This window comes from Podarcis vaucheri (assembly GCF_965113315.1).
Source record: "Podarcis vaucheri genome assembly, chromosome: 8".
In the NCBI taxonomy this organism is placed as follows: domain Eukaryota; kingdom Metazoa; phylum Chordata; class Lepidosauria; order Squamata; family Lacertidae; genus Podarcis; species Podarcis vaucheri.
In genome coordinates this window covers 49,556,470-49,580,295 of record NC_138766.1, presented here as the reverse complement: position 1 = coordinate 49,580,295, position 23,826 = coordinate 49,556,470, and the positions used below count along the sequence as shown (strand labels likewise).

The following is a 23,826-nucleotide window of genomic DNA, read 5'->3' as shown; positions in this document are numbered from 1 at the left end:
TGTCACAATAACTATATATTTGTCAGAAATAATCCCCACCAAATTCCATGAGGATGTCCCCTAGATAAGACTGGAGTTTGAATTGGTTGGTGGAAGGTGCCACACAGAACTATTAACAAGGTCCCACCACTAAACTTTCAGCCCAATGGAAAATGATTACAGCCCATCACCACCTTCTTTACTTCTATGGCTTTTTGCCAGAATGTGGAGGGATATTGAATAGACCAGATTGTAGGAGACCAGGGTTAAAATCACCACTCATCTATGAAAATCCCTAGACCACCTTGGGCTATTCACTGTCAGTCTATGTCTCAGGGTTGTGAGGATAAAATTTGGAAGAGGAGAGCCATAAATTCCATGAAAAGAAACGAGTCTCATTTGTTTTAATTGGTTCAACAAAAAATAGCTTGTTAAGGGAAGGTGGCAACATGAACAAGCCAGTTTTTTTGGGTTTGGTGTCTGCTCTGAAAGAAGCCTTTTTGAATTCAATGGTGCTTACTCTTATGTAAGCGGGGTTAATTTATTAACTGCATTTATGTGACCTCTCATAACAGTTCTCTGGGCTTCTCCCAAAGCAAAGCAAAACAGTTAAAACTGGATGCACTATCACTGTGCATATCTAGGATTAGTATATTAGACAGAAGGAAGCTCTTAAATAGGTATGTTTGTTGCTTTGGAAACTGAAGAGTTATTGTCAGGTTAAGGGATAGCTAATGTTAAGGTAGGCATTTAGGTGAGCACGAGGATTAGCCAGAAAATTACATGTTTTAAAAGCTTGGTTTAAACAGTAGGAGAAGCTCCTAGAGAGGCTAATCAGAATTTAATAGAGGAACACCTAGAAAGTTAAGATCTAATGAAAGATAAAGGGCACAGTTCCTCTAAAGTGAGATCATGCCTAGAAATGTTGATTGAATATTTTTACAAAGTTTATTTGAAAGCATTGAAAGAGGGTGCAACACACACAGTTTCCCTGGATTTGAAAAAGCTATGGAGACAATACAAAAGAAAAGATTAATATGAAATATAAGTACTTAACAGCATTAAACTCCTTATAAAAACATTTATTTTGAAGACACACAAGATTTGCAGAATTTAACCGGAAAGGATTAATATTTTCTCTCCCAAGACCGCACTCGGAGGGAAGAAAAAAGGAAAGAATTAAAAATGAGTAGAAGAATCAACGGGTGATAAAGAAATATAGATAAAATTAGTTTTGAACAAAAGCGATAGATGTTCAGGCATCTATTTTGATACTCTCTTTTGAACATTCATGTGGAATGTTGGAGGGTATGTTTCTATATTCTCGACTATTTCCTTTATTTCAGCATGATTTGAACTTTTAGTGCCATTTCAGTACTGTCAAACCTAAGCGTGGACCTGGATAGATTTTAAATGCAGAGGGCACAATTCGGCATAAAGTTAAGGACTTTAAATACTTCCTAATTAAATGAGAGGGTTAATTATGTTCTTAGCTCTCTAACATTGAAATTGATGAGATTCAAAAGTACCTAACTTTAGCTCAATTGTGCACACATGATTTTACTGAAGTTTTCAAAAAGACTGTTTAATTCCTAATAAGGGTAGCTTCCACATGACCTGTTTATTGAACATTCATCCTGATTTCTTTGCACAAGGTTTCATTGTGCCATCTGAATTTGCCGCTATGCAATTGAATCCCTATTGCAAAATTGCAACAGTCTGAAGGAACACTTTCGAAAATTTTTATCAGGAGGTCATGCCCAAGGAATGGGCTTGTATAGGGAGCATGTTCTAGCTGGAGAGTGGTGGCAGTGCTCTGGTGAAGAACGGGCAAACAAACTGTATGCTGGTGGTCTGGTGGCAAAGAGGAAGGAACTGGTTTCCTCCCTCAGTGGCAAGTTCACCAAACCTGAGGAAAAGCCGCAGAACTGGGAGTTCTTCTATTAGACCACAGCACTGACTTGGCCTTCTAACATCACCTAACTTTTCAGGTCAGGAATATTATGAGCTGTTTTATGAACTGCTATAATTCAGCATTGGCTACCATCCCCAGTGGTACAAGGAGTTAGCATCACAGTTGTATTTAAGGAGGAGAAAACCTTTATGCAGTTTTCTATATGAATTTTTAGGCTTGAGCCACATACCGCCGTATTTAGCGAGGAAATCCCATGGGCTGTTACGGATCTATGCCAGTCTCTTACTCGAGCTCCATAATAGTTCATAAGTCTACAATTAATTTTGGAAGGAGAGTTGTAGTCACAGTGTTTGAATTGGGTTTTTTTTTATCTCTAACATACAGAGTAAAGGCAAACTGCATACTTCTTTGGCAAATTTTGAATGAAGGATTGAGATGTGCATCATTAATTAGTAATACTTGTTTATAAGCCTAAACAAAGATATCACACTGTTACACACTTCGCACTTCCTCAAATAGTGAGAATTTCCAGGGGCAGTGCTACAGGGTTTAATTTCGTTTGAATTAGAGCACTGGAGACTTATGATGTCTTTGCAATAGCTGTTCATTTACAAATATACAAGCAGAGCATATTAGAAGCAAACTGACACTCCCTCAGCAGGCAAGAATTCCACTAACCCCACATCTGATTCTCAGAGAGAGTGCTTGCAACCCAGGGGCGATTCACTTTCAGCCAACTCACTGCTCTCTGTTTGATTCTCTCTCAGTTCACTCTGCACACACCTTTCCTTCCCCCTCACACAAATGCCCCTACAGAGACCTGCTGTCAAGCCCCATCTCCTACAGATAAATTGCTCATTCAGGGGAAAAAAATATCTCATGACCACTAGCTTCTGCTGATGAAACGCCAGCTTAACAGCCCCTGACTATTGGCAGGCAAGCAGCTTTGCAGAGTGGTCTTCTGGCTTCCACACCAAAGCTAACTTTATTGCTTTCGAAAGATACTGCCTGGGATCTTGATGGCATTGCTTCACCCTATATTGTAGTTTTCATTCTAGCTATATAGTATTCCTGATCAGGGCCTCTCTCCATGTGACAGCACAGATTCGGGTTGCTGAAGAGCTTCCTGGTTTTTCCTCTACCCGTGTTTTTCCATGTTGCCCTTTAACCCAACACATTTTTCTTAATGTACCTGCCTGATTTCTTTCATCCATGAGATACCTGCCAACCTACACACCCCAAATAATATGCATTTTCCAAAGTGGACACTAAGCAAGAACACTCCCTGTACACTGCTTTGTGATCATGTTTGGTGAAAAGTGGTTTACGAATCTTGGAAGTAAATAAACACTAAAATTTACACTTGATAAAAATATTAATATATATTACCATTATATTTGACCTCTTTCCTTTCTTCAGCATGAGTTAGATAGCACCACTGCATGGAGAGACTAGCAACAAAATGAAAAGAAAACTACCATAGCAGTAGCTAGCACCCACTTCTTTTAGGAACTGATCCAACAGGCATTCAAATGAGAAGTGTACTGCTGATTTCAGAAGAAGTCAATCCTTTGCTGCTTTGTTAAAAGAGACAAAATGATGGAAATAAGAATGCTGTGTTTGCTTCTGCAAGGTTTGAATATGACAGCATTTTTGATCATTTAAAAATCTTAAGTTCGTTGACATGAGTCTAGTTAAGTATATTGCTGACTTAATAAAAGTTGATAGTAACATTTTAGAAGCTCTTTGGAATCTAAAAAGAACTAGTGTTTGATCTAGCAGTAGAGACAAAAACAGTCTCTTGTTTTATGATAAAAGATGTCTGTGTTGATCTTCAAGTATGTCAGATCATTCTGAAGAGGCTAGTAAGAGCTGTGTTGTTGTTGTTTTTGTCAAGTGATTTTCCTTGCTATCATTAAGCTTCAAATAAAGTGGGGGGGGGGAGAGCTTTGTACGTTGTGTCATTGTATTCATCCGTCATAATTTCTGTTGACAATTCTTGACATGCACTATGTTTTACTGTTCTAACGAGAGAAAAGACCAGCCATTAAGTTTACGTTTCTTTGTTTTTCAATAAAGTCACATATCAGGAGTAATGCTGGGGTATGCTAATAAGCCATATATAATGTTAGGCACCTGGGAGCAAGAAATATTTTCTAACTAGTTCTAAAGGGAAATAATGTTAAAAAAGGAAGAGTGATTGTTATATACGCAATGTGTGCTGGCCTACGTGTCAGTATCAAAAGCATCTTTTAAGGAACTTGGCACAATAAATCTCTCAACCTTGATGGTTGTTATTTAAAAGTCTATTGTAGATGCAATTTTCCTACCTGGCATGTTCTGTTTTGGAGTCCCAGGTACCTGAAATACATTTTTCCTCATCTTGACTATGTAGGAATGATGGTGAAATTTGCTACAAGCAGACCAAGCATCAAACTGATCCATAGTCCACTTTTCCACTCTTGTGAACTAGGCTTGCTTGTAGTGACTTTCTGCTGATTTCCTGCTTACAATTAACAAAAAAAATTATATGACAACATTTGTTCTGCTAAGATTCAGCTACCATCAGCAGCAATATCTGATCTTACCTGTCCTGCTAAAAGGGTACTGCTGAAATGTGCATTCACATTTACTTCTGTAATTGATTCACTGTTCAAGTGATATTTTAGCCATTAACAACCATTAACATTCATTGTTTTATCGTTAACCCATTTCTCATTTTTTCGTTCCATGTGGTTTTGCCAAACTCACAATGAAAGCACAGCCATTGTCTTACGTCTTAATGTGAAAATGTTATATTTATTAATGCAGCAAAAAATGGAATTCATCTGTATTTTGTGAGTGTTGAAATGTGAGCCTGATGCATATAGTTTTTATAATAATATTACATTTTTTATTATAACATAACACTGTAATAATCTTTCTATCAACAGTTAATACTTATTAGCTTTTGTCCATGCAAAAATAAAAACTGCATTCCCCACCGCCACCCCGGTCAAAGTGTGTGGTGGGTTGTGGTGAAAATCATATGCACACCCTGCAAGCCATGCCTTGAGTGATGTGAACTGGGGTTTTTTAGGGTGCATGGGTAGGTGGATGAATCATAAGCACACGGTGCCCTAAAATCCAAATGAACAATAAATGAAATGGGTTACTGATTTGCTTGACAATTTAAGTTGTTAATGTGGTAGCTGGTTGACAAGGAAAAACCACAAACAACAGTAAGGGGACATGGGCTTCATTGCCTTCTCATCTTCACTTGAACAGACAGTAACCTTGAGGCAAGATGCATCCTTCAGTGGGCTCACTGAGTTTTCAACCATCCCTGAGATCATCATAAAGAACGTAAACAATATTGTTATTTTTGAAAACCTAAGAACTGGACCAGGAATGGTTAAAAATAGCGAAGTGAGAACTGAAGTGAATTGGTACTGGTGATGAATCTCTTGAATTATAATCTGCACCGGCATCAAGTAATGGACTACATCCCTACAAGTGCCACCTTAAAGAGTAAATAAATGGTCCCCATCCATCGCCAAATTAAATTAAATTAAAGCTGGGTTTATTCTAAGGCACCAGTCTATCTAAAGATATTTCTACCTAAGTATTTGCCACTTGAAGCAAATGATATGAACTATTAAAATAAATTACAGTTGTTGTAAATGAGCAAGTATGCAGTTGAAAGATTTAGAAATATGAAGTTAATAGGGTATATATGCTATGGCAAATGAAAGTTGGTGGATCTTGATATTTACTTGCAATTCTCAAGATTTTAGGAGGCCCAGCTGGAAATGTCAGATGTTTGTGTCCCAGGGCTTATAAATGTCCTTCACTGGTAAATGATAGAAATGAGGATGAGATTTAGACATTTACGATGGAAATGAAGATGACATTTAGACATTTATTGAAGACACTGAGTTAGCTTTGAGATTTACTGGTAAATGTAATTTTCTGAGATTTCCCTTTGGGATTTTTATGGGAATACTATAAATTACTCAGATATTGCACATTTCAGGTATTAAGGTTCTAGTTTTATAATCTTTGACTTGAACAGGAATGTGTTGCAGTAACTGTCATAAGCTCTGTGGTTGTTGACATTTACCAGTAATTCTTAAAACTGGACACAAGGTCAGAAGCAATGCCAGATCATGGTTTGGCACTATGCGAATGAAAGTGGCAGGACTGCACTCATTTAAGATCAACAAGCTATGTCTCTTCAGTTTTAGCTAAATAGGGTAGATTCAGAATACAGGAATTTTGCTGTCAGGTACATAGCTTAAACCAGTGTTGCATAGTTATTTGAGTGTTAGTCTGGGACTTAGGAGACCAGAATCCCAGTCCCCACTCAGCCATGGAGCTCACTTTCTATGAAGAATATGCCATTGAATTGCACACATTTATAAAGGTTTCAGCATTTACAGATTACAAAGATGGTTTCTTCCACCCAACCTGTGCCCCAAACAAGCATACACCCCCTCTTTGGGAAAGATGATGAACTAATATTCAAATGAAACGCACTACAGTAAGAACGCATACATAAAAAGAAGTTACATGTCCCCTGTTAGCTGTTTGACTAGCAGCCATGTAAGGCTGGCAACAGCCACCGGGGGTCCTGACATTTGCTGGTCGGCTGGACATGCATTGTACTAATATAATGTCCTTCAAGGCTCCATCAGTCAGAGCAATCTAAGAGCAGGGTTGTGGATATTTGACACATTTTGTGCATCTTACTGCAGCGTAGGAGCTGTGGTGTTAGAAAATGGTTTGGGGGCTTCCCAAGCGAAAAGAAATTGGCCATATTGAGATCGATCCTAATTCCCCCAGGAGGTATGGAAATCCTAGATAAGAAGCAGAACAAGACACGCATTAACCTGGGGAGTCATGTGACATTGGATGAATATAATTTACCAAGCCATATCGCATAACACTGTGCAATGACCGCTTGGTAAGCTGGTCATCTGGATTCATTCTGCAGAGTATTAAGGAGAAACTTTCTCTGTTTGTCTTGATTTATGATCAAGTGAAGAAATGTGCTATGGGTTCTTTAATATTTGGGGAACCAATCCTTGTTACCAGCTGAATGTAAGAGACCACTGGCAACAGAACAACTTCTAAGCATTTAGAAATCTATAGCATGTCAGCTTGACTGAATCTTCACTGGTGTGCTAGTTTTCTTTGTGCAGATACCTTTTTAGATAGAAAAGCCTTTAAGTTGGAAGTTGAAGAAAAAGGTTTGCAAAATTGTATCCCCTTCTCTCTTTTTAAATGATGCATAAGTAGACTGCAGTGGGTATGACTTACAGTGGTGCCCCGCAAGACGAATGCCTCGCAAGACGGAAAACCCGCTAGACGAAAGGGTTTTCCGTTTTGGAGGTGCTTCACAAAACGAATTTCCTATGGGTTTGCTTCGCAAGACGAAAATGTCTTGCGAGTTCCTGCGGGGTTCCCCCCCTTTCCTAAGCCGCTTAACAGCTGATCCGCTAAGCCGCTTATCAGCTGATCCGCTAAGCCGCTTAACAGCTGATCCACTAAGCCGCTTATCAGCTGATCCGCTAAGCCGCTAAACCGCTTATCAGCTGATCCGCTAAGCCGCTTATCAGCTGATCCGCTAAGCCGCTAATAGCGCTAAGCCGCTAGTGGGCTTCCTTCGCAAGACGAAAAAACTGCAAGACGAAGAGACTCGCAGAACGGATTCTTTTCGTCTTGCGAGGCACCACTGTATGTCTAGTGGGTTGTAAGACTAGCAAAACAGGAGAAATGGGGAAGATATGGAAATAGAGCCTGATTCTATACTAATATTTATTATGTCCACATTTTTAGCTTGCTGAATTTTTTTTTACGTAATTGTTGTGAGAATTCATTTATGTGCATTTATTGCTTAATTAATACTTTCCCTTGTTCTTTCCTCTAGAAGAAGACCTATCAGTGCATCAAGTGCCAGATGGTTTTCTACAATGAGTGGGATATCCAGGTTCATGTTGCAAATCACATGATTGGTGAGTGAAGTACTAAATCTTGTTGATGATAGATAGACTCTCCTAGCTGTATTCTCATTGCCTGTAAATTTAAACAGAGTTAAGGAGAAATTAATTGTGCAACCGTCAATGATTTACCCAGGTGTGATAGATATCTTTTTTAAAAAAATATATTATTAGGCCTAATAAAGCATTAGCATGTTTTATTTTCTGCAAGGGCTAGTTTAGACTTCTGCAGAGATTCATATACTACTGCCAGTCAAAACACAGGTGATTAACAAATTAAACTTCTAATCATTTTTGCATTATTGAAAACAACTAACAGGAATGGTTAATGAACTGGTTGTTAGCTTTCCACAGAGTTTTAGACAGGTTTTAATTTCAGAAGTTATTATGCTAATGACACTACCGAGTGCTGCTCAAGCACCTTGGTACCAACACCAGAATTTGTGAGTTTTGTCACGAAGAAGCGTAAATAATTCAAATTGCCATAAAACAGGGATATACATAGTATTTAAAAGCTTGAAAACAACCCAGAATGGGTCTCTACAAAATGAAATAATATATTTAATTGAGTCAAAGCTCAAGCACTGTTATTGATAGTATTTAGAGTCTACAGTCACAATTTCTAATGATAATTTGCTTTTATAATACGGCTGAAGTTAGGAAATACCATATGAAAGCACTGAGCATTTTCTTTGAATCATCATATTTTGCCATTATTTGCTTATTCCCCTGGGTTATATTTATGTTTTTAATTTGGTTACCACTTAGTAATAACGCTAAGCGTTCTGCAAGCCAATTAAATTTATCAAGCACATCTTTTGCCTGCTAATAAAACAATATTGCCTTTTGTTACTGCCTATTTCTAAGAAATTCCTTTGGCAAAGAGCAGGCATTAGAATCATTGGCTTTGTACTGCTACATTATTTGTTTCAATGTCTTAGAAAAATGGGAACTTCTTGCATGTTCATTTATTCAAAACCTATTTCCTTTGAGCTGTTTTACAAAGTTGCTTAATTTCTGGCTTGATGTTCTAAACTATTTTTTACACATGTTCTCATGTAGTTTTGTCATACTTACTAAAGGTTGTTGGTTAATTCAATATGCTTCTTCTCCAGCTGTTGTAGTTTAATTAAAAAAACAACAACTTTGGCTTCATCCTAAACATGCTTACTAGAGAGTAAATCATATTGAAGCCAAAGTATCTTAGAAACCTTAGAATCATAGTGTCAATGCCTAAAAGTAAAATTCAGTAAAAGTTTTCAGGAGTTAAATGTGAGCTTTAATTTTTTAAAATTAATGTTCTGAAGTCAAAATGGTATTAAGAATGAGTCATATTATGTGTGTATCCATTAAAAAACAATTGCACTGGCAATATAAGCGAGAGATGGCCAAAGGAATTTAGTGTTTGTGCAAGGAAGTCCAAATGACATGGTGATAAAAAAGTTAATAATAAGTAGCCAACTCAGTTATACTCAGAATAAACCCACTTAAATTAATGGACCTGTTGGTAATGCTCCTTAATTTCCGTAAGTAGGATGTGTACTGGATATAAACTACCGTAACTTTCAGTTTGCTCCTCTTCAATGTGCCTCCAAGTCAGAGGCTTGAGGTGGCCTACTTCACCTTTGCTAAAATTAGGACCCACTCAGGTTGGCCCAGTGACCCAGTAGCAGGAATCACTGCTGCTGTATTACCAAGAATTTCATTCCTGGATAAGCCCTAGCAGGGTTATGAACACTTCCTATGCAGCATGATTGTGAGGGACAATCCTGTCACGCTCAGTGTGTTTTCTTCCCAAAATTCCACACAATGGAAGGCAAGAAGCATCAGAAAATCCTGCAAAGAAGCAATGCAAACGCACAGAGCTTAGCAGAAATGATTTTGTAGATAACTGCAATTCCAGATTTAAAAGAATAAGGAGCAGGATGGAGAAGATGAATAATGTAGTAGTAGAGCTGGGCCTATCAGATGTTGTAGCAGCAATGGCTCACTCTCAGCTGATTTTCCCCCCTGTTATTGATGGCAAGCTGACCATTCGGTAGTTACCTGGGTCTTTTCCCCCATCCCTTTTTGAAGATGGGGACAACATTTGCCTGCCTTCAGTCTGCAGGGACCTCATCTGTTCTCCAAGAATTCTCAAAGGTTATAGACAGGCTTAGGGATTACATCCACAAGTTCCTTTAGCACCCTTAGGTGTAGCTCATCAGGCCCTGGATATTTGATTCATTTAAAATAGCTGCGTGTTCCCTTATCACTTCTTTTCCTATCTTGGGCTGCAGCTGCCTCTTTGCATCGTTCATTCTGTTATCACCAGGTTGAGCTGTGCTTTCCTTTTGACTGAAGACAGAGGCAGAGTAGGTGTTGAGCAGCTCCACTATCTCACTGTCACCCAATAACATTTCTCCATCTTCTCCAGGTAGAGGACCAACTACTGGTTCTTCTTCCTCTTGCTTCAAACATAGCCAAATAAACCTTTTAAAATTGCTTTTAACCTCGCTTACGAGTTTGATATAATTCTGAGCGTTGGCCTTCGCGACCTTCTCCCTCCAACTGATGGTTACTCATGAACAGTGTTAAATTAGTGTCCCATAGTTCCTTGCATGCAGCAGCAGGCTGTAGCACAGAATTAAAAGCATTAGTTTGGTACATGTGGCTGGTACTGGATTTGGGAGTGCATAAAGTATAATCAGTTTAGCTCAAAAAGTCTAGGAAACATTGTTCTGTGGCACTGCTTCCTGAAATGCACCAGAACATTAAGGAGCAGAAGTCATTTTGCCCGTCGTTGCGCTTATACATAGTTATTTGGGGGGATGATTTAGAAAACTTCAACCGGAATGAAAATAGTACGAATTTATAGCTGAAAATAGTTAGAACTTACAGCTGAAAATAGTTTGTTGGGAGCTGCAAAAAGAATCATAAACACACAGAGACAACTCTTCCCATTTTTTCAGCTGGATCTCAGTGTTTGGTTATTTTTAATGAGGTATTCAGCAAGCAACAGATAAAGAACGTTTGACAATAAGAAGTTTGTCACTTCTTTGTGTGGGCAAGGGATTATTCTGGAATGTCACATAGTCTCCTAGGGTATGTTTACTTGCCTCCCACTTTTCACCTGCCTATAATCATTTGGTAGAGAACAAGGATGTTTTCTTCTATAGCAGGTAAAGCTAGACCAGGCCAGATTGCAATGTGACTTGATAGAGGGTAAATAAGAATTGAGTGAACATTGGAAGTTGCTTCTGTTGTTACAAATTTTGTTCATGGGAGTCACTCTCATTGTAACTTCAGGAGAATTTGTGCCTATTTGCTAGAAACTGGTGTGCTAAGGCACTTTTAGGATTCTTGTCATAGCCAGATCTGATGAGTAGACATAGTTAAAATGTTTTTCCAGCAGTAAGGATTTTCATTGCAAGAGTAAGTTGTGAAAACAAAAAATGCTAATGTTGAAAGTGGCCCCACATACCTTATAGTCTTAAAAGTTTGATAACATAGAATGGGAAAAAGGTGCTTTCCCCTGGCTGATTGTCATGCATGATATTGCTTCATGCCATAACCATAGTGACACAGATTTATGTGGGCTTGCTATAAAAACATTCCAGAAAGCAGGGTGGGGGAAATTCTATCACACAAAGCACAGTGTGATTTGCAGAACATGCTTTGATAATCTGTATTTACTGTAAGTAATGCTGGATGTCAGTGTTTGAGATGCATCCCTGATTAAAAACACTCATATTGCATCTTGAGTAAGAAGGATGTGGAAGAATTAACAACCTGTAATAGTTCTATTTTGGAGAGTGTATGAAAACCTGAATACAGGAAAATGAGTTTTTAGTGATTTTATATGCTAGGACTCATTCCACATGGTACTATCTGTCTGTCTGTTTGTTTGTTTGCTCTCTGCCACCATTACTTTTGCACCGCCACCACTGGCTCTTCTTTCCTTACATTATTTTACATTTCTGGGACATTACCAAGAATACACAAGAATTAAAAGAGTGCTGCCAACAGGTCTATCACTAAACATTAACTAATGAAAAAGAGGGATATATGTGATTTAATATATATGACACACAATACTGTCATATTAATATAGGTAAATGAAAACACAACGGGCAAGTCCATATATTGTTTCTGGGATCAGCAGGGTCTATAAATGTTATTTTAGCACATTAACTGGTAATAAAGTTTGTATCAGCAAACGAGAAAGAAAAACACAATGGGTTGCATCCAACGTTGCCATTCTGCTTCCTCAATGGAAGTTCACCCTCCTTTCCTCACCCCTGCAGAATGTCCTGCAGCCCTCTGGAGCTGCACTGAGGATGCACGGTGAGAAGAAACGAAGGGGGAACCCAAAGTCTCTGGTTAAAAAAATGCCATCCTAATTACTGAGTTAGCTGCTGACATGTCACACCCATGTAGAGTTGAGAGTTTCTAGACTTCTGGCTTCAGTCTGTTTGTTTGTTTGTGTTTGTTTGTTTGTTTGCTTGTTTGTTTGTTTGTTAATCTTTCCACTAGTTCTCTAAACTATGCTTTTGTAATGTGGTTTGTATCATCTCCTTCAAGGACCTCAGATCAACCTTCTAGGCTGCCTGATGCTAAGTCCAAAGAGCTTTTTTTCAGCTAAGCAGAGTTTTGAACCTGGGTCTCTCACATCCAGAATATGTGATCTAGTCACTCTGTTACATTGACTCTTAAGTACAGCATATTAATGAGCATTCTATTTAGTCATGGCAAAGTAACCTGTCAGCACAAATGGTCTACAGGGTAGATGGGGAATGTGAGCCTATCGCTTAAGAGTGGTGCAGAGTGGTTGAGAACACTGACTTTAATATAATTTAGAACAAACCAGGTAGAAGAACCTTCTGGAGAACCTTCCAAAAAAGACTGTTATAATGGCAGACCTCGCACCAGCTGTCTTACAGGGTTGAGGGCACCCAGGGCTCAGAAGACTCCTCCTCATCAGAACCTGCCTATAACGCCATTTACCACTGTCCCCTCGTATTGGCAGTGGGTGGGCAGCAATACAGCTTGACAGGACCCAAGTTCAGATCCATCTGCAATGGCCACCTGCTGTTTTAAGTTACCCAAATTGTAATGCTTCAGCCCAAAGATATATGAAATCAACAGTGTTGATACTTCTTTCAAAATCAGAAGTGGTATAAATAAGAAGAGAGTTAGTGTGATTTAGTGGTTAGAGTGTCAGAGTAGGACCTGGAAGACGCAAGTTTCAAGTCCCTACTCGGCCATGAAGCTCACTGGGTGACCCTGGGCCAGTCACTGAGACTCAGCCTAACATACTTCACAGGGTTGTTGCGGGAATTAAACAAGATGAGGGAGAATCATGTGTGCCACCTTGAGCTCACTGGAGAAAAAGGTGGGATATAAATGCAATCAATCAATCAATCAATTATATACATTGTCTACATAAATGAATTATGTGTCTTTGCATTTCGGATAAATGAAGGTGGTGAACAGCCTTCATATCTAGGGGGCCAAGCTTGGCTTACATTTAAAATGGCACCTCTGTCCACCAGCTGTTAAAATGCTCCCTGGAGGCCCAGCAGTGATGTTGCTGCTACTGCAGTGTCAATGGCAGCAGAAGCTAAAAAATAAAAAATGAAATGCAACAGCATTGATGTATTCAGGTTGCCTGTGTTGGGCAGCACCATGTCAAAGGCCCTGCATAACAGTAATATCTAAAAGGAAGAAACAGCACATTCTGCATTGTGTCGTAATATATAGAATAGTGCAATGGCATAACAAAAATGCAGAGGCATAACAAACCTTTCAGATTCCTTTTTCTTTATGGTTTAACTTTTGATCTTCCTCCACTACACTGCTACCCATGTATGCAACTTGTTCTCCTAAGGGTGTGCAGTTCCCACATGGGCAAAAAAAAAAAAAGGAGACTTACATTCCAGGGAACAAACAAAATGTTTCCCTTTTCAAGCTCAGAGAAATAAGGGAAGACAGCATGGCTGCCTTGAGGACACTTATTTTGGAATGATCGGTTATAAGGATAAAAAGGTTTTATAAGCAATAAGTGCAAAGAAGGAAATAGTGTCATAGAGGAATGGAAGAATTGGAACCAGGAGAGAATGCAAATAATGCTAATTTCCAACATTCAGGAGATAAATAGCCAACTTATCAAACGATCACTGGAGAAATTGTTCAGGAAAGGGCTGAGAATCATGGTGAAGGTGTTGATGGAAAAACATACTTATGCCTTCCTCAGTGTGGGCTCTTACCAAGGAGCCAAAACAAGGAAGCACAGGCTCTAAGCGACTGGAGGCCCATAGTTCAAATCCATCTCATTCCTGTACTCATTGGGTGGCCTTAGGCAACATATTTCCATCAGCCTCTGCACCTCTCCCTACTGTCTGTAACATGGGGTTATAATGCTGCCCTTCTGTAAAGATTTAATTTGACGTTTACTGTGATAATGTATGGGAAATCCTTTGAGAACTTGGGAGAAAGTGCTATGTACAAATAAAAAATCTACAATTAAGCTGTAGCATTTGGATTTTAATGTGAAGTCAGTGCTGCTTAATCACTTTAAATCCAAGTGCATTATCTTCCCAGCATACTGTGAACTGCTTTATTCTTTCAAACAAGATAGGCAATATTTTTTGTTGGCAAAAATGTGGCTGGTGGAAGAATTATTTTGGGGGGTGTGTGTATTTTTATTTAAAATATTTAGCCCACTCTATTCAAGATGGTGTATAACAAACAGTTTAAAACCATCACAAGCGTTTAATAATTGCAATCATACAATAAAGCAAGATAACATAAAACAGATTATTAGAGCAACAGCCTCTAAGACACAGCCAACTACATCTTAGTACCCCATCTAAGTACACAAACATCTTGTAAATGCCTGAATGAATAGCCATGATTTCAGCAGGCATTAGAAGCAAAAAGACACCAAAAAATGAAAATGCAGTATCTTGTCTGTTGACCAGTGGTTCCCACACTTTCCCCCATGTACCACTTGAACATTGCTGAGGCCCTTGGCAGACCACTGCCAGTTGTAGCATTTGTAATGCACCACTCTGGATGCTGTGTGATTTTAATTATATTTTATATATTGCATCGTATTGCATTGTATTGCATTGTATTACAAAGTCCATTGATTTCAGTGGGTCTGCTCTCAATATGGCTTAGTTCAATGGAACCCTTAAACTACTTCTGTTATGCAGAACTCCGAATTAGCCTGTATTTTCCCCATGCAGTTTATGCAAATCTTACTTGCACCTATGTTCCATTGATTTATATGATTTGAAGACTATTCCACATTCTACGACTCAAGTTACTTCAAGACAGAAATAAGCATATTTAAATCAATGATATTTACTCCATGTGATTTTTCAAAGTGAAACGCCACAATACTGCTTATATAAGGTCATTTAAATGTAAGAATGCCGTAAAAATATCAGTTGTGCAGTAATCCTACCATGTCCTGAATTTTCAGTAAGCACACTCCCATTTGTTCAATTTTGCTTGTGGTTCCAAGCCAGTGTTATTTATCTATTTGTGCAGAAAGTTTTTGTTTCTTTCTTTTCTTTTAAAAAAGATGCTTCAGGCATAGGCAGAAGCATGGGTAGGTAAACTAAGGCCCAGGGGCCGGATCCGGTCCAATCGCCTTCTAAATCCAGCCCGCGGACGGTCCGGGAATCGGTGTGTTTTGATATGAGTAGAATGCGTGCTTTTATTTAAAATGCATCTCTGGGTTATTTGTGGGGCATAGGAATTCGTTCATCCCCCCCCAAAAAAATATATATATATATATATAGTCCTCCCCCCCACCCAAGATCTGAGGGACAGTGGACTGACCCCCTGCTGAAAAAGTTTGCTGACCCCTGGGCAGAAGTGTTTATTTTTTAACTGATTTTTTTAAAATTGGAAAAACGTAGATCAGTGACTTTTACTTTATGTCCCACCCCCACCCCGCAACTTCCCTCTTACTACACTGAGATGAAATGGATGAGAATCAAACCCCTGCCTTTTTAATGCAGTGAAAGGAATCTTTCCATATAAAGTTATGAGATCCAACAATTGAAGTGCAACTTTGTAAGTGCTCAGAATAAAGCCCTATTAGGCATCGGATAATGCAAAGTGATATTGCCAGGAACTATTTTGTGAAGGCTTAATTTTTTTCAGTCTGATAATTTTTGACCAATAATTACCAACTGCCAATTAGCCTTTTTTAGTCAGAAGGAAAGCTCCAGCACCATGGAGGCTGGCATTGTAGCCAGCACGTGAATCTCCAAAGAGCCACAGACAACTGTTTCATAAAATGCAGGGAGCAAAATTGCAAGCCGCTGGCTGTGCACAACGGAGAAGCACATTTACAACTGATGGCAGATCAGACTGACAAAGGGAATGATAAAAGGGGATGGGGAAGTCACAGACTTTGAGATTCTCTGCTGCTTGTATTGACTATCAAAACCAAACTATGGTCCTATAAGCAATAAAAATTATGAAGAGAAAGTTTGGGTGATGAGATATGCTGAGCTTTTTTAAAAATAGCTTTATCCCATCCCTTCCACATTACTTTCCTTTGTATAAGTAATTTGTGCGTGTCTGTATTTATATCAGTAGATATAAAACAGTTGCATTAATAGCATGTTCACTTGGCCATCAATATTTTTTCAATGTAATCATTAATGTTTGCTTTAAGTTGTAAGCTAAAATCTGAACATCATTTTATACCAATTTATCAGTAGCAGATGGCAAGGTGGAGCAGTGACACGCCCCTGACCTCCAATTGGTTGTGTTGCTGCTGCTGCTTACCAGTAGGTAGAAGGGCAAGGGCAATGCAGAGGGGGAGACGAGGTCTAAATTTAGAACTGGATTGGGTCTGCTGGTGCATTTGCACCATACTGACCTTGCTTCCTCCTCTGCCCCCTCCTCTATCTCCTGGTAAGTAGCAGCGACAGAGCTTGCCAGAGGTCAAGTGAGTACCATCACTCTGCCATACCACTGTAGATTAAGTAGCTAGAGCGCTTTCAGATACGGTGGGAGCTACAGCCTGTTTGGCAGCAAATACTTAATGTTTTTAAGAAGTAAAATAAGTTTTGCAAAAGGAAGCAGTGTATCACTCAAGACCCACTAGTGGTTCCAATAGGGACCTTCCTGGTTACTCATTGGCTGAGCTCAGACATATCAGGAACACATTGCTTCCCATTACAAGAACAACCATACATGAGACTCAGGGTCTCATACTCCTGCTTCATGTGTGTCGAGAAGAGACTGAAAGCTTTAGCCAGCACTTTAGACCTAACTGTAATTACTCATGATGCCCAAACTCAAGGAACTGTGGTTTATCAAACTGTGGAATATCAAACCATATATTTTTCCAAGCCATAATTTAAGCAAAACACAGCTCCCTGAGTTTCAGTGTAGTAGGGACCTGTGGTTAATTTGAAACTGAGAGCAGAAATTTTGAGCTCATGTACGTTAATGAAGGAGTCAGGGAACAGCATGAACTTGAACTTATAAGGGGAAACCATGGTGGGTTAACCATGGTTTCTTTTTATTCCTGAACTGTGCCAATGGCTCAAGACACTGCCAATATAAAAATACTATAATCTGGGTTCTCTACTGTCTTGCATTCAATGACACAGCAAAATAACGTTTGACACCTATTGGATAAACCAGTTGAATAAAAATACAATATAATGATGAAACTATAACATCTTCTAGGATCCCAAGAGCAAATTTTTCATTAGCTATTAATGTGTAACAGTATCTCACAAATGAAAACATATACACAAATATGCTTATGATTTTGTCTCCTTATCTACTCATCAGTCCATGTGTGAATATCATTAACCATGGATAAACTTAAAGCTGAAACCAGCTCCTTGACCCAATGTATCTCTTTGAAAAACCAAGTCCAAAGTTCTCCCACTGCAGTTCATCACTGCTCTTTCCTGGCCCTATATAATTTGTTTTGCTCAATCATAGGTTTGTCCTGGCCTGTTTTTGGGCAATTCCCCGAAAAAATGCATGAAAAATTCAAATGTAAAATTTAAGCACCTTGTAGTTATTCTTACCATTAAATATGCATTTTTCAAAGCATTTCCCCTAAAACGTGAATTTTATACATTGCTTTATACAAAATATATCTTTTGGGGTGCACTGCATCCAGGGAAATGAATAATCCTACTGACAATTGCATTCTGATTCAGGTCAGTCTGCTCTGAAAAGCAGACTGAACGGATTCCTCCCACATCCTTACATGTACGTTATATTTACTCCCCCTGCCTCCCCTGCCCTCAAACTTCTCACATTGCTGAATTGCTTCTGCTGTTTTCTTTCATGAAAGGGATTAGTCAAACATAAAATTCAATTATCACACTTTTTAAAAAATATGTATTTGATTTGTTTCCTTTCCTTCACATTTCTAACACACTCCATGTTTAACAGACATGGCATGCTTTTTCACAAGGCAAATAAAAGCGCTCATTTTTGCAGCCGCGCATGGTGTCACTCACTGGAGGGATTCCATGCCTGCTAGAAGAGAGAGAGAGAGAGAGAGAGAGAGAGAGAGAGAGAGAGAGAATCTGGATCTTTGCATGGTTAGGCTGAGGGGCCTGATGGACGGTCAAACCCAATGAGTATGTGCTTACCCATCATGCCCTTGCCTGTTTAGCTATAAAGTAGGGTAGACTAAAATAAATACCAGGGAGAGGAGTGAAACACACACACCCTACTCTCCCCTTAATCTGCCACTTTCTCCTGCTTTGAGCTGATTCTCCCAGCCTGGGCTCTGAATCTAAGACTGACCTGGCAAATGTAAAGCAAGATACGCTCCCCTATCCCATGCGGTCCTTTTTAGTATAGAATGGTAACCCACCAAGCCCCGCTTTATAGCTGAAAACATGTGCTTAAAAAACATGAACACATATTGTTTGGTCCTGAAGAGCAAGGCAAAATGGTAACTCAGAAAAGCAAGGTGAGGTCAGTTGCTGAATGTTTGGACAGGTAAAGCAGGTGTGGAAAAAAGGGCCTGTGGGATGGAAAAGCTTGGGTGTGGAAGCAGAATGAGGGGAACGTGCTTTCTTTCATAGAGGAAAGCTTGTTACAGGAAGCACTAGCATGCAAGAGACTTAGGCTGGTCCATCCATCCCCACTTGGGTCTGTCCTATGGCACCAGGAAGAATGAATTTTTAGGATGAAGAAATCATCCTAAGAGTTGCAGACTCCCCTTTCTGGACAGAGAGCTAGGAGACTAGAGGGTAACTTCCACTTTCCACCTGGAGTCGTTTTTTCAACCTCAGCACACCAACAGGTATATGTTTCTCCAGTTCGGTGCAGACAAGGTTTCCCTTGCTTTTCAGGTTAGACTGAATGGGGGGGGGGAGAGCTGTGTTGAGTGAGCTAGACTTACTTAGGTCCAGCTTAGTCTTCATCTGTGGTCTCTAAGTGCCTGTAACAAATTCCTATCTGCCTTTAGTCTCTATTTTTATTCAGTGTGTCTTAACTCCCAAATAATATAACTTGCAGAATTTAAAACCAAACAAAACACGTGTGTGTATACTTTCAAATTTGTTAGATTCTGTGCCAAGGAAAGAGGATTGTTTTATACCAGCCAATTATGTACACTTTTAGATATACTGGATTATGCCCACTTATAAATTGACTATGGTACAAAGTGGTAAAATGGATACTGTACCTATTAAATGAATAGAGTTTGAGGTAAAAGAGTGGAAACTCTATATATTGCTTTTAACATGGGAAAGTTACTTATGTGTTGCATTTTTATACAAATTGTTTGCATAACGTTTCCAAAAATGTAATAGTAACATTAGGGATATAGGTGTAAAATCCACAATTCAAGATTGGGTTTTAAATTAGGTTCATTTTTGGTTTATTTCATGAGAAGAAGCTGAGGAGAAAAGAAGATGAAATCTGCTTTGTTTTATACTAACAGAAAGCTACCCTCATGTGGGCAATGCTGGCGTATTTGAAAAGCTCATAAAGGGTTTCTACATGGACCATACAAAAGGGATACTTTCTCTTTAATAGCCATCTGTACAGGAGAGATGAGAAGTGGGCCAGGTCATCTCTCCTCAGCTGTCATGATATTAACGTAGGTAATGGAGCAAGCTCTCTGTTCTGCTGGGTGTTGTTTTTCATAGATGTTCATCGATTTACAGATAATTCTATTTATTTCTTATAGTTGGTCCAAGCAAACCAGGCAGAATATCAAACACCAAAGCCTTTTGAATGACTTTATCTTTGTTGATTTGCAATGTAACTTTTGTCTAAAAAATGGTGTTACACCTACTGTGCAGATGGCTGCATGATTTGTAAGCCAGCCAAAACATTTAAACAAATGTGTGATCTGGGGATAGATTAAATAAAGGATAAAATGGAATGTGGACCACAAATTCTAATAATCAGATGATTCTAAGTTCTGTGTAGTGTGGAGAGACAGTTGCACTGATAGCAAGGAACGCTTGCCAATGACAGCGAGGTGCCGAACAGATCACAGGATGGAGCCTGTGGCCTAGTAGGCCTCAGTTTGCGAGCTGCACATTTGCTGTACAGCTGGCAGCTCTGTGTGGGGACATCAGATAAAACTTACGCAAAATGAAGTGTTACTGCCTAGTATGAATTCGTGCAAAGAGGGAATTTGCAGACTGTAACTGAAAAGCAGATTCAGAGTACCAATGAAGCAGACAGTAAATATGAATAGGTTTTAATTATCTGCACAATTTAACCAAAAATAATTGCAAAATGAGCTCAAAAAGGGGAAGCACTTTTTTTTTTACACTCTGCATTTTAAAATCTTGTGCCACCCTGAAAGCCCTATTTTCTTACTGCCTACTGGAGGAGAATTCTTGCACGTACTTTGATTATAAAAATGTCTTTTCTACCTTTGCAACTGATTCAGGGATCAAAGGCATTATTTTGTAAAAAAAAGGTTGTTTATAGACAGCTTTGATTTCACCTGAAATCTTGATGCTAGTGGAATAAAAAAAGCTGAAAACAAACGATTTTTTTCTTTATACATTTTCCTCGATTTTCTTTTAGTTAATACAGATCATTTGTGAATCTAACCTATTTATCATTGATGCTTCCAGAGATATGTGTCAATAAATCCTCATGTTTGCTTCATATGCACAAATATAAAGTGCCTATGAAACTAATAAAAATACATATATCATTCCTTTATCTACAAATAAAATGAAAATCCTTTTATAAGCACCCCAAACATTTCTAGGGTAGTATCTGACTAAGTCATACTCAGTCATACTCAGATATGTTGAAATCAGTAGATTCAGCTAGTCATGATTAATTTAAGTCCATTGTTTTCGATGTCTCTACACTAGTACAACTTAGCAGGATACCACCCTTAAGATGTAAAAGACCACATTTTTATACATTTTTATACATATTAAAAAGACTGCTATGGTTGTTTGTTTTTTGAAGACATAAAAACTTCAACCCCTCACTGTTTAAAAAGAAACAATAAAGAAATTCCCACATATTATTAATTATGGGCTTTTTAAGGATACCCTCCAAATCCACTAACTCCAGAAGCCCCCTTAAAATCAGAGGGTAGTAAATTGTTTGTGGATCTGTGTCATTAGGAGTCAATTATCATTTTCAAATGACTGTTTTATTTGTACTTTTATATACACTTGATTCAATCTGTTGTACAAGTACAAATTCCATTTTCTATTTTTAAATGTTTAGTTAACTGAAGTAACTAACTACTGTAAATGAGTAGTCTAAGGGAAGTTGCACCTGTAGTACAAGAATCTCTTAAGTTACAATAAACAGGGTTCTGTGGGGTGACATAGTTATTATAAGACATTCAAGGGTACTGAGTCAGCTTTCCTCTTTGTTCCTTCCTTCCTGCAAGTTGTTTACACTACAGGTTCCCAGGACATATTTTTGCAGGGTTCTTTTGAAAATTAATTATGCAGAATGTATATTTTAGAAAATGCAAACAAATTCTCTTTCAAGGCAAAAAAAATTAAACCTGCCTTAATATTTGTGTTGCAGGTAATTTTTAAATTGCTTGTTGTTCCTGAGGTCCAGTAAATGCTTTCTATGGAAGAAAAACAGGGCAGAGAGGGAGAGGGAGTGCGTGTTCAACTTCAGCTGCTCATATTGCTGCATTTGGTTAGCTAACGGGGTTTCGTAGGTCACCTTTAGAATTTTATGCCTATGACAGCAGTAGCTACCTGCCAAGATTGTGAGGCATCTCACAGCTCTCAGGATGGAGCTTGTGGCCTGGTAGGCCGCAGTTGGAGGGGTACACATTTGCTGTACAGCTGGCGGCACTGTATGGGGCAGCAGTGTGGGCTGTTAGGGAGCTGGAAAGGAGACAAGCATGAAATTTCTTCTAACCCCAACTCTGTTTTTCTATACTGTTGGCTGCTTCTCAGTTCCTTGACAAAAAAACCAATCAGGCACCCTTTAATCCGCCTGTGATTACCAGTGGTATAAAAAGAGAAGCATAATGAGGAAAAATGCCTCGTTTTGTTGCCTTCAAAAGCCAACAAATTGGAGTTAACTTGACAGGAAGTGGCTTAATAATTAGATTATTTATTTATTCCTGACACATATCCCCCTGTTACTAGTCTCAGGAGACCCTGTAGATGGTACGATTTTCAAGCTGCCATTACTTCGCTGTCTTCTGTGAACAAAGAAGCTACTGTCTATCAGTCAATTAAATGCACTCTTTAAGCAGAGGCTGAGAAGTCCTCAATGGATAGAGCCCTGGGACATTGTGGCTGATGATTCCTTTCTCTGTACTGTACATCACACTCTCAACTACGGTCCCCACAGAGATGGAATAAAGTCATGCATTAAAATATCACTTGTTGATTTGTTTGCTAATGAAGAGCCATTGAAATGTTTGTGTATTTCTGTGGCAAAACTGTTGATAAAAGGACTACTTGCTTGCATATCTTACTTTGTCTTTAGGAAGCACTTATTTAAGGTTTGCTAAAATTAAGATCAACAAATTAAGGGGGGGAATCCAGAGAGACACGGATAATGTGGGTTTACTTGTTACGCACGCCAAAGTAAATAGCACCAAGGACTGCAAGGGAGGGGAAAGGAGGATAATAGCACTTCAGGTCTCTGTGTTACAGCCCTCTGCATTAGTCAAGGTGCAACTCTTTCCATACCCACCCTAAATATTTTCTGCTAGTACAGCAAGTGCACACTTACTGTCTATTAGGACTAAAACAGATAATGACCCATAAGTTTAAGGATCCTGGTTTTTCCTCTCTCTTTTATTTTGTATCTATAGTTACTTTGGGGCAGCTACTGCGGTGGGGGGAGGCATTCTGAAATTGATCGGAGCAGTAGAACTGGGGGAGAAAGGATTAATGCTACACCCAGAGCTGTTTCCTAGGCCTACCCTCCCCATAGCTGCTCTGAATCCCTGGCACTCCTTCTATTGTACCTTTTCTTAGCATGGCTCATATCAGATCTAGAAAATTGTGTGTGAATATAATATAGATTCCTCTTGCTGTGCCATTGCTCTGATCAAAACATTAATTTCCCTGAAGGTAGCTTAATGGTTTCAAAAAGAAACTTGGGATATTGAATGCCAGATCTTGTGCATCAAGCCTATTTTGGCTATACGTGGCTATACAGTATATAAATGAAGATATGACATAGAAAGAGTCTAGCTGGATTAGGCCAAGGACCCCTCATGGTCCAGCATCCTGTGGCTAAACTCACAAGCAAGAAACCCACAAGCAAGATCTGAGTGCAGTAGCACTCTCTGCAATTGTGACTTTGAGCAAGTGCTATTCAATGGCACGCTGTCTCCAACAACAGAACATGTATTGTTTTCCATTAGAAAACTACTTTACATTATTTCAGTTCATATAAAGTTTTTTTTTATCGTTACTAGTTCTTCATAGTCAGATTTTTGTGCAACGTATATCCTTTTAGGTTGTTTATACAGTATGA

At 38.9% G+C, this 23,826-nt stretch overlaps 1 protein-coding gene and 2 long non-coding RNA genes across 14 annotated transcripts in view; 1 reads left to right on the top strand and 2 right to left on the bottom strand.

Annotated features, from left to right (window-relative positions):
* ZNF521 (zinc finger protein 521) overlaps positions 1–23,826 on the top strand; it is a 305,760-nt gene that overhangs the window by 137,883 nt on the left and 144,051 nt on the right. For 7 of the 9 annotated variants that reach the window (XM_082234759.1, XM_082234755.1, XM_082234753.1 and 4 more), the window contains one exon: positions 7,806–7,890. In XM_082234759.1, the coding sequence (XP_082090885.1) occupies positions 7,806–7,890 (85 nt within the window). The remainder of the gene's footprint in view (positions 1–7,805; positions 7,891–23,826) is intronic. The other 2 variants (XM_082234757.1, XM_082234754.1) reach the window with 1 other exon arrangement.
* LOC309539068 lies at positions 67–7,795 on the bottom strand. Of its 2 annotated transcripts, none has more exons than XR_014222655.1 (3): positions 7,612–7,795; positions 5,650–7,190; positions 67–4,400 (listed from the first exon to the last, which is right to left on the bottom strand). It is a non-coding gene; the product is annotated as an uncharacterized lncRNA (long non-coding RNA). The 2 variants fall into 2 exon arrangements; XR_014222656.1 differs by having other exon boundaries at positions 67–4,397.
* LOC309539076 lies at positions 7,844–23,416 on the bottom strand. 3 transcript variants are annotated; one of them, XR_014222666.1, is made up of 5 exons: positions 22,080–23,416; positions 21,879–21,943; positions 13,383–13,477; positions 9,973–10,488; positions 7,860–7,951 (listed from the first exon to the last, which is right to left on the bottom strand). It is a non-coding gene; the product is annotated as an uncharacterized lncRNA (long non-coding RNA). The 3 variants fall into 3 exon arrangements; XR_014222665.1 differs by lacking the exon at positions 9,973–10,488 and having other exon boundaries at positions 7,844–7,951; XR_014222667.1 differs by lacking the exon at positions 21,879–21,943.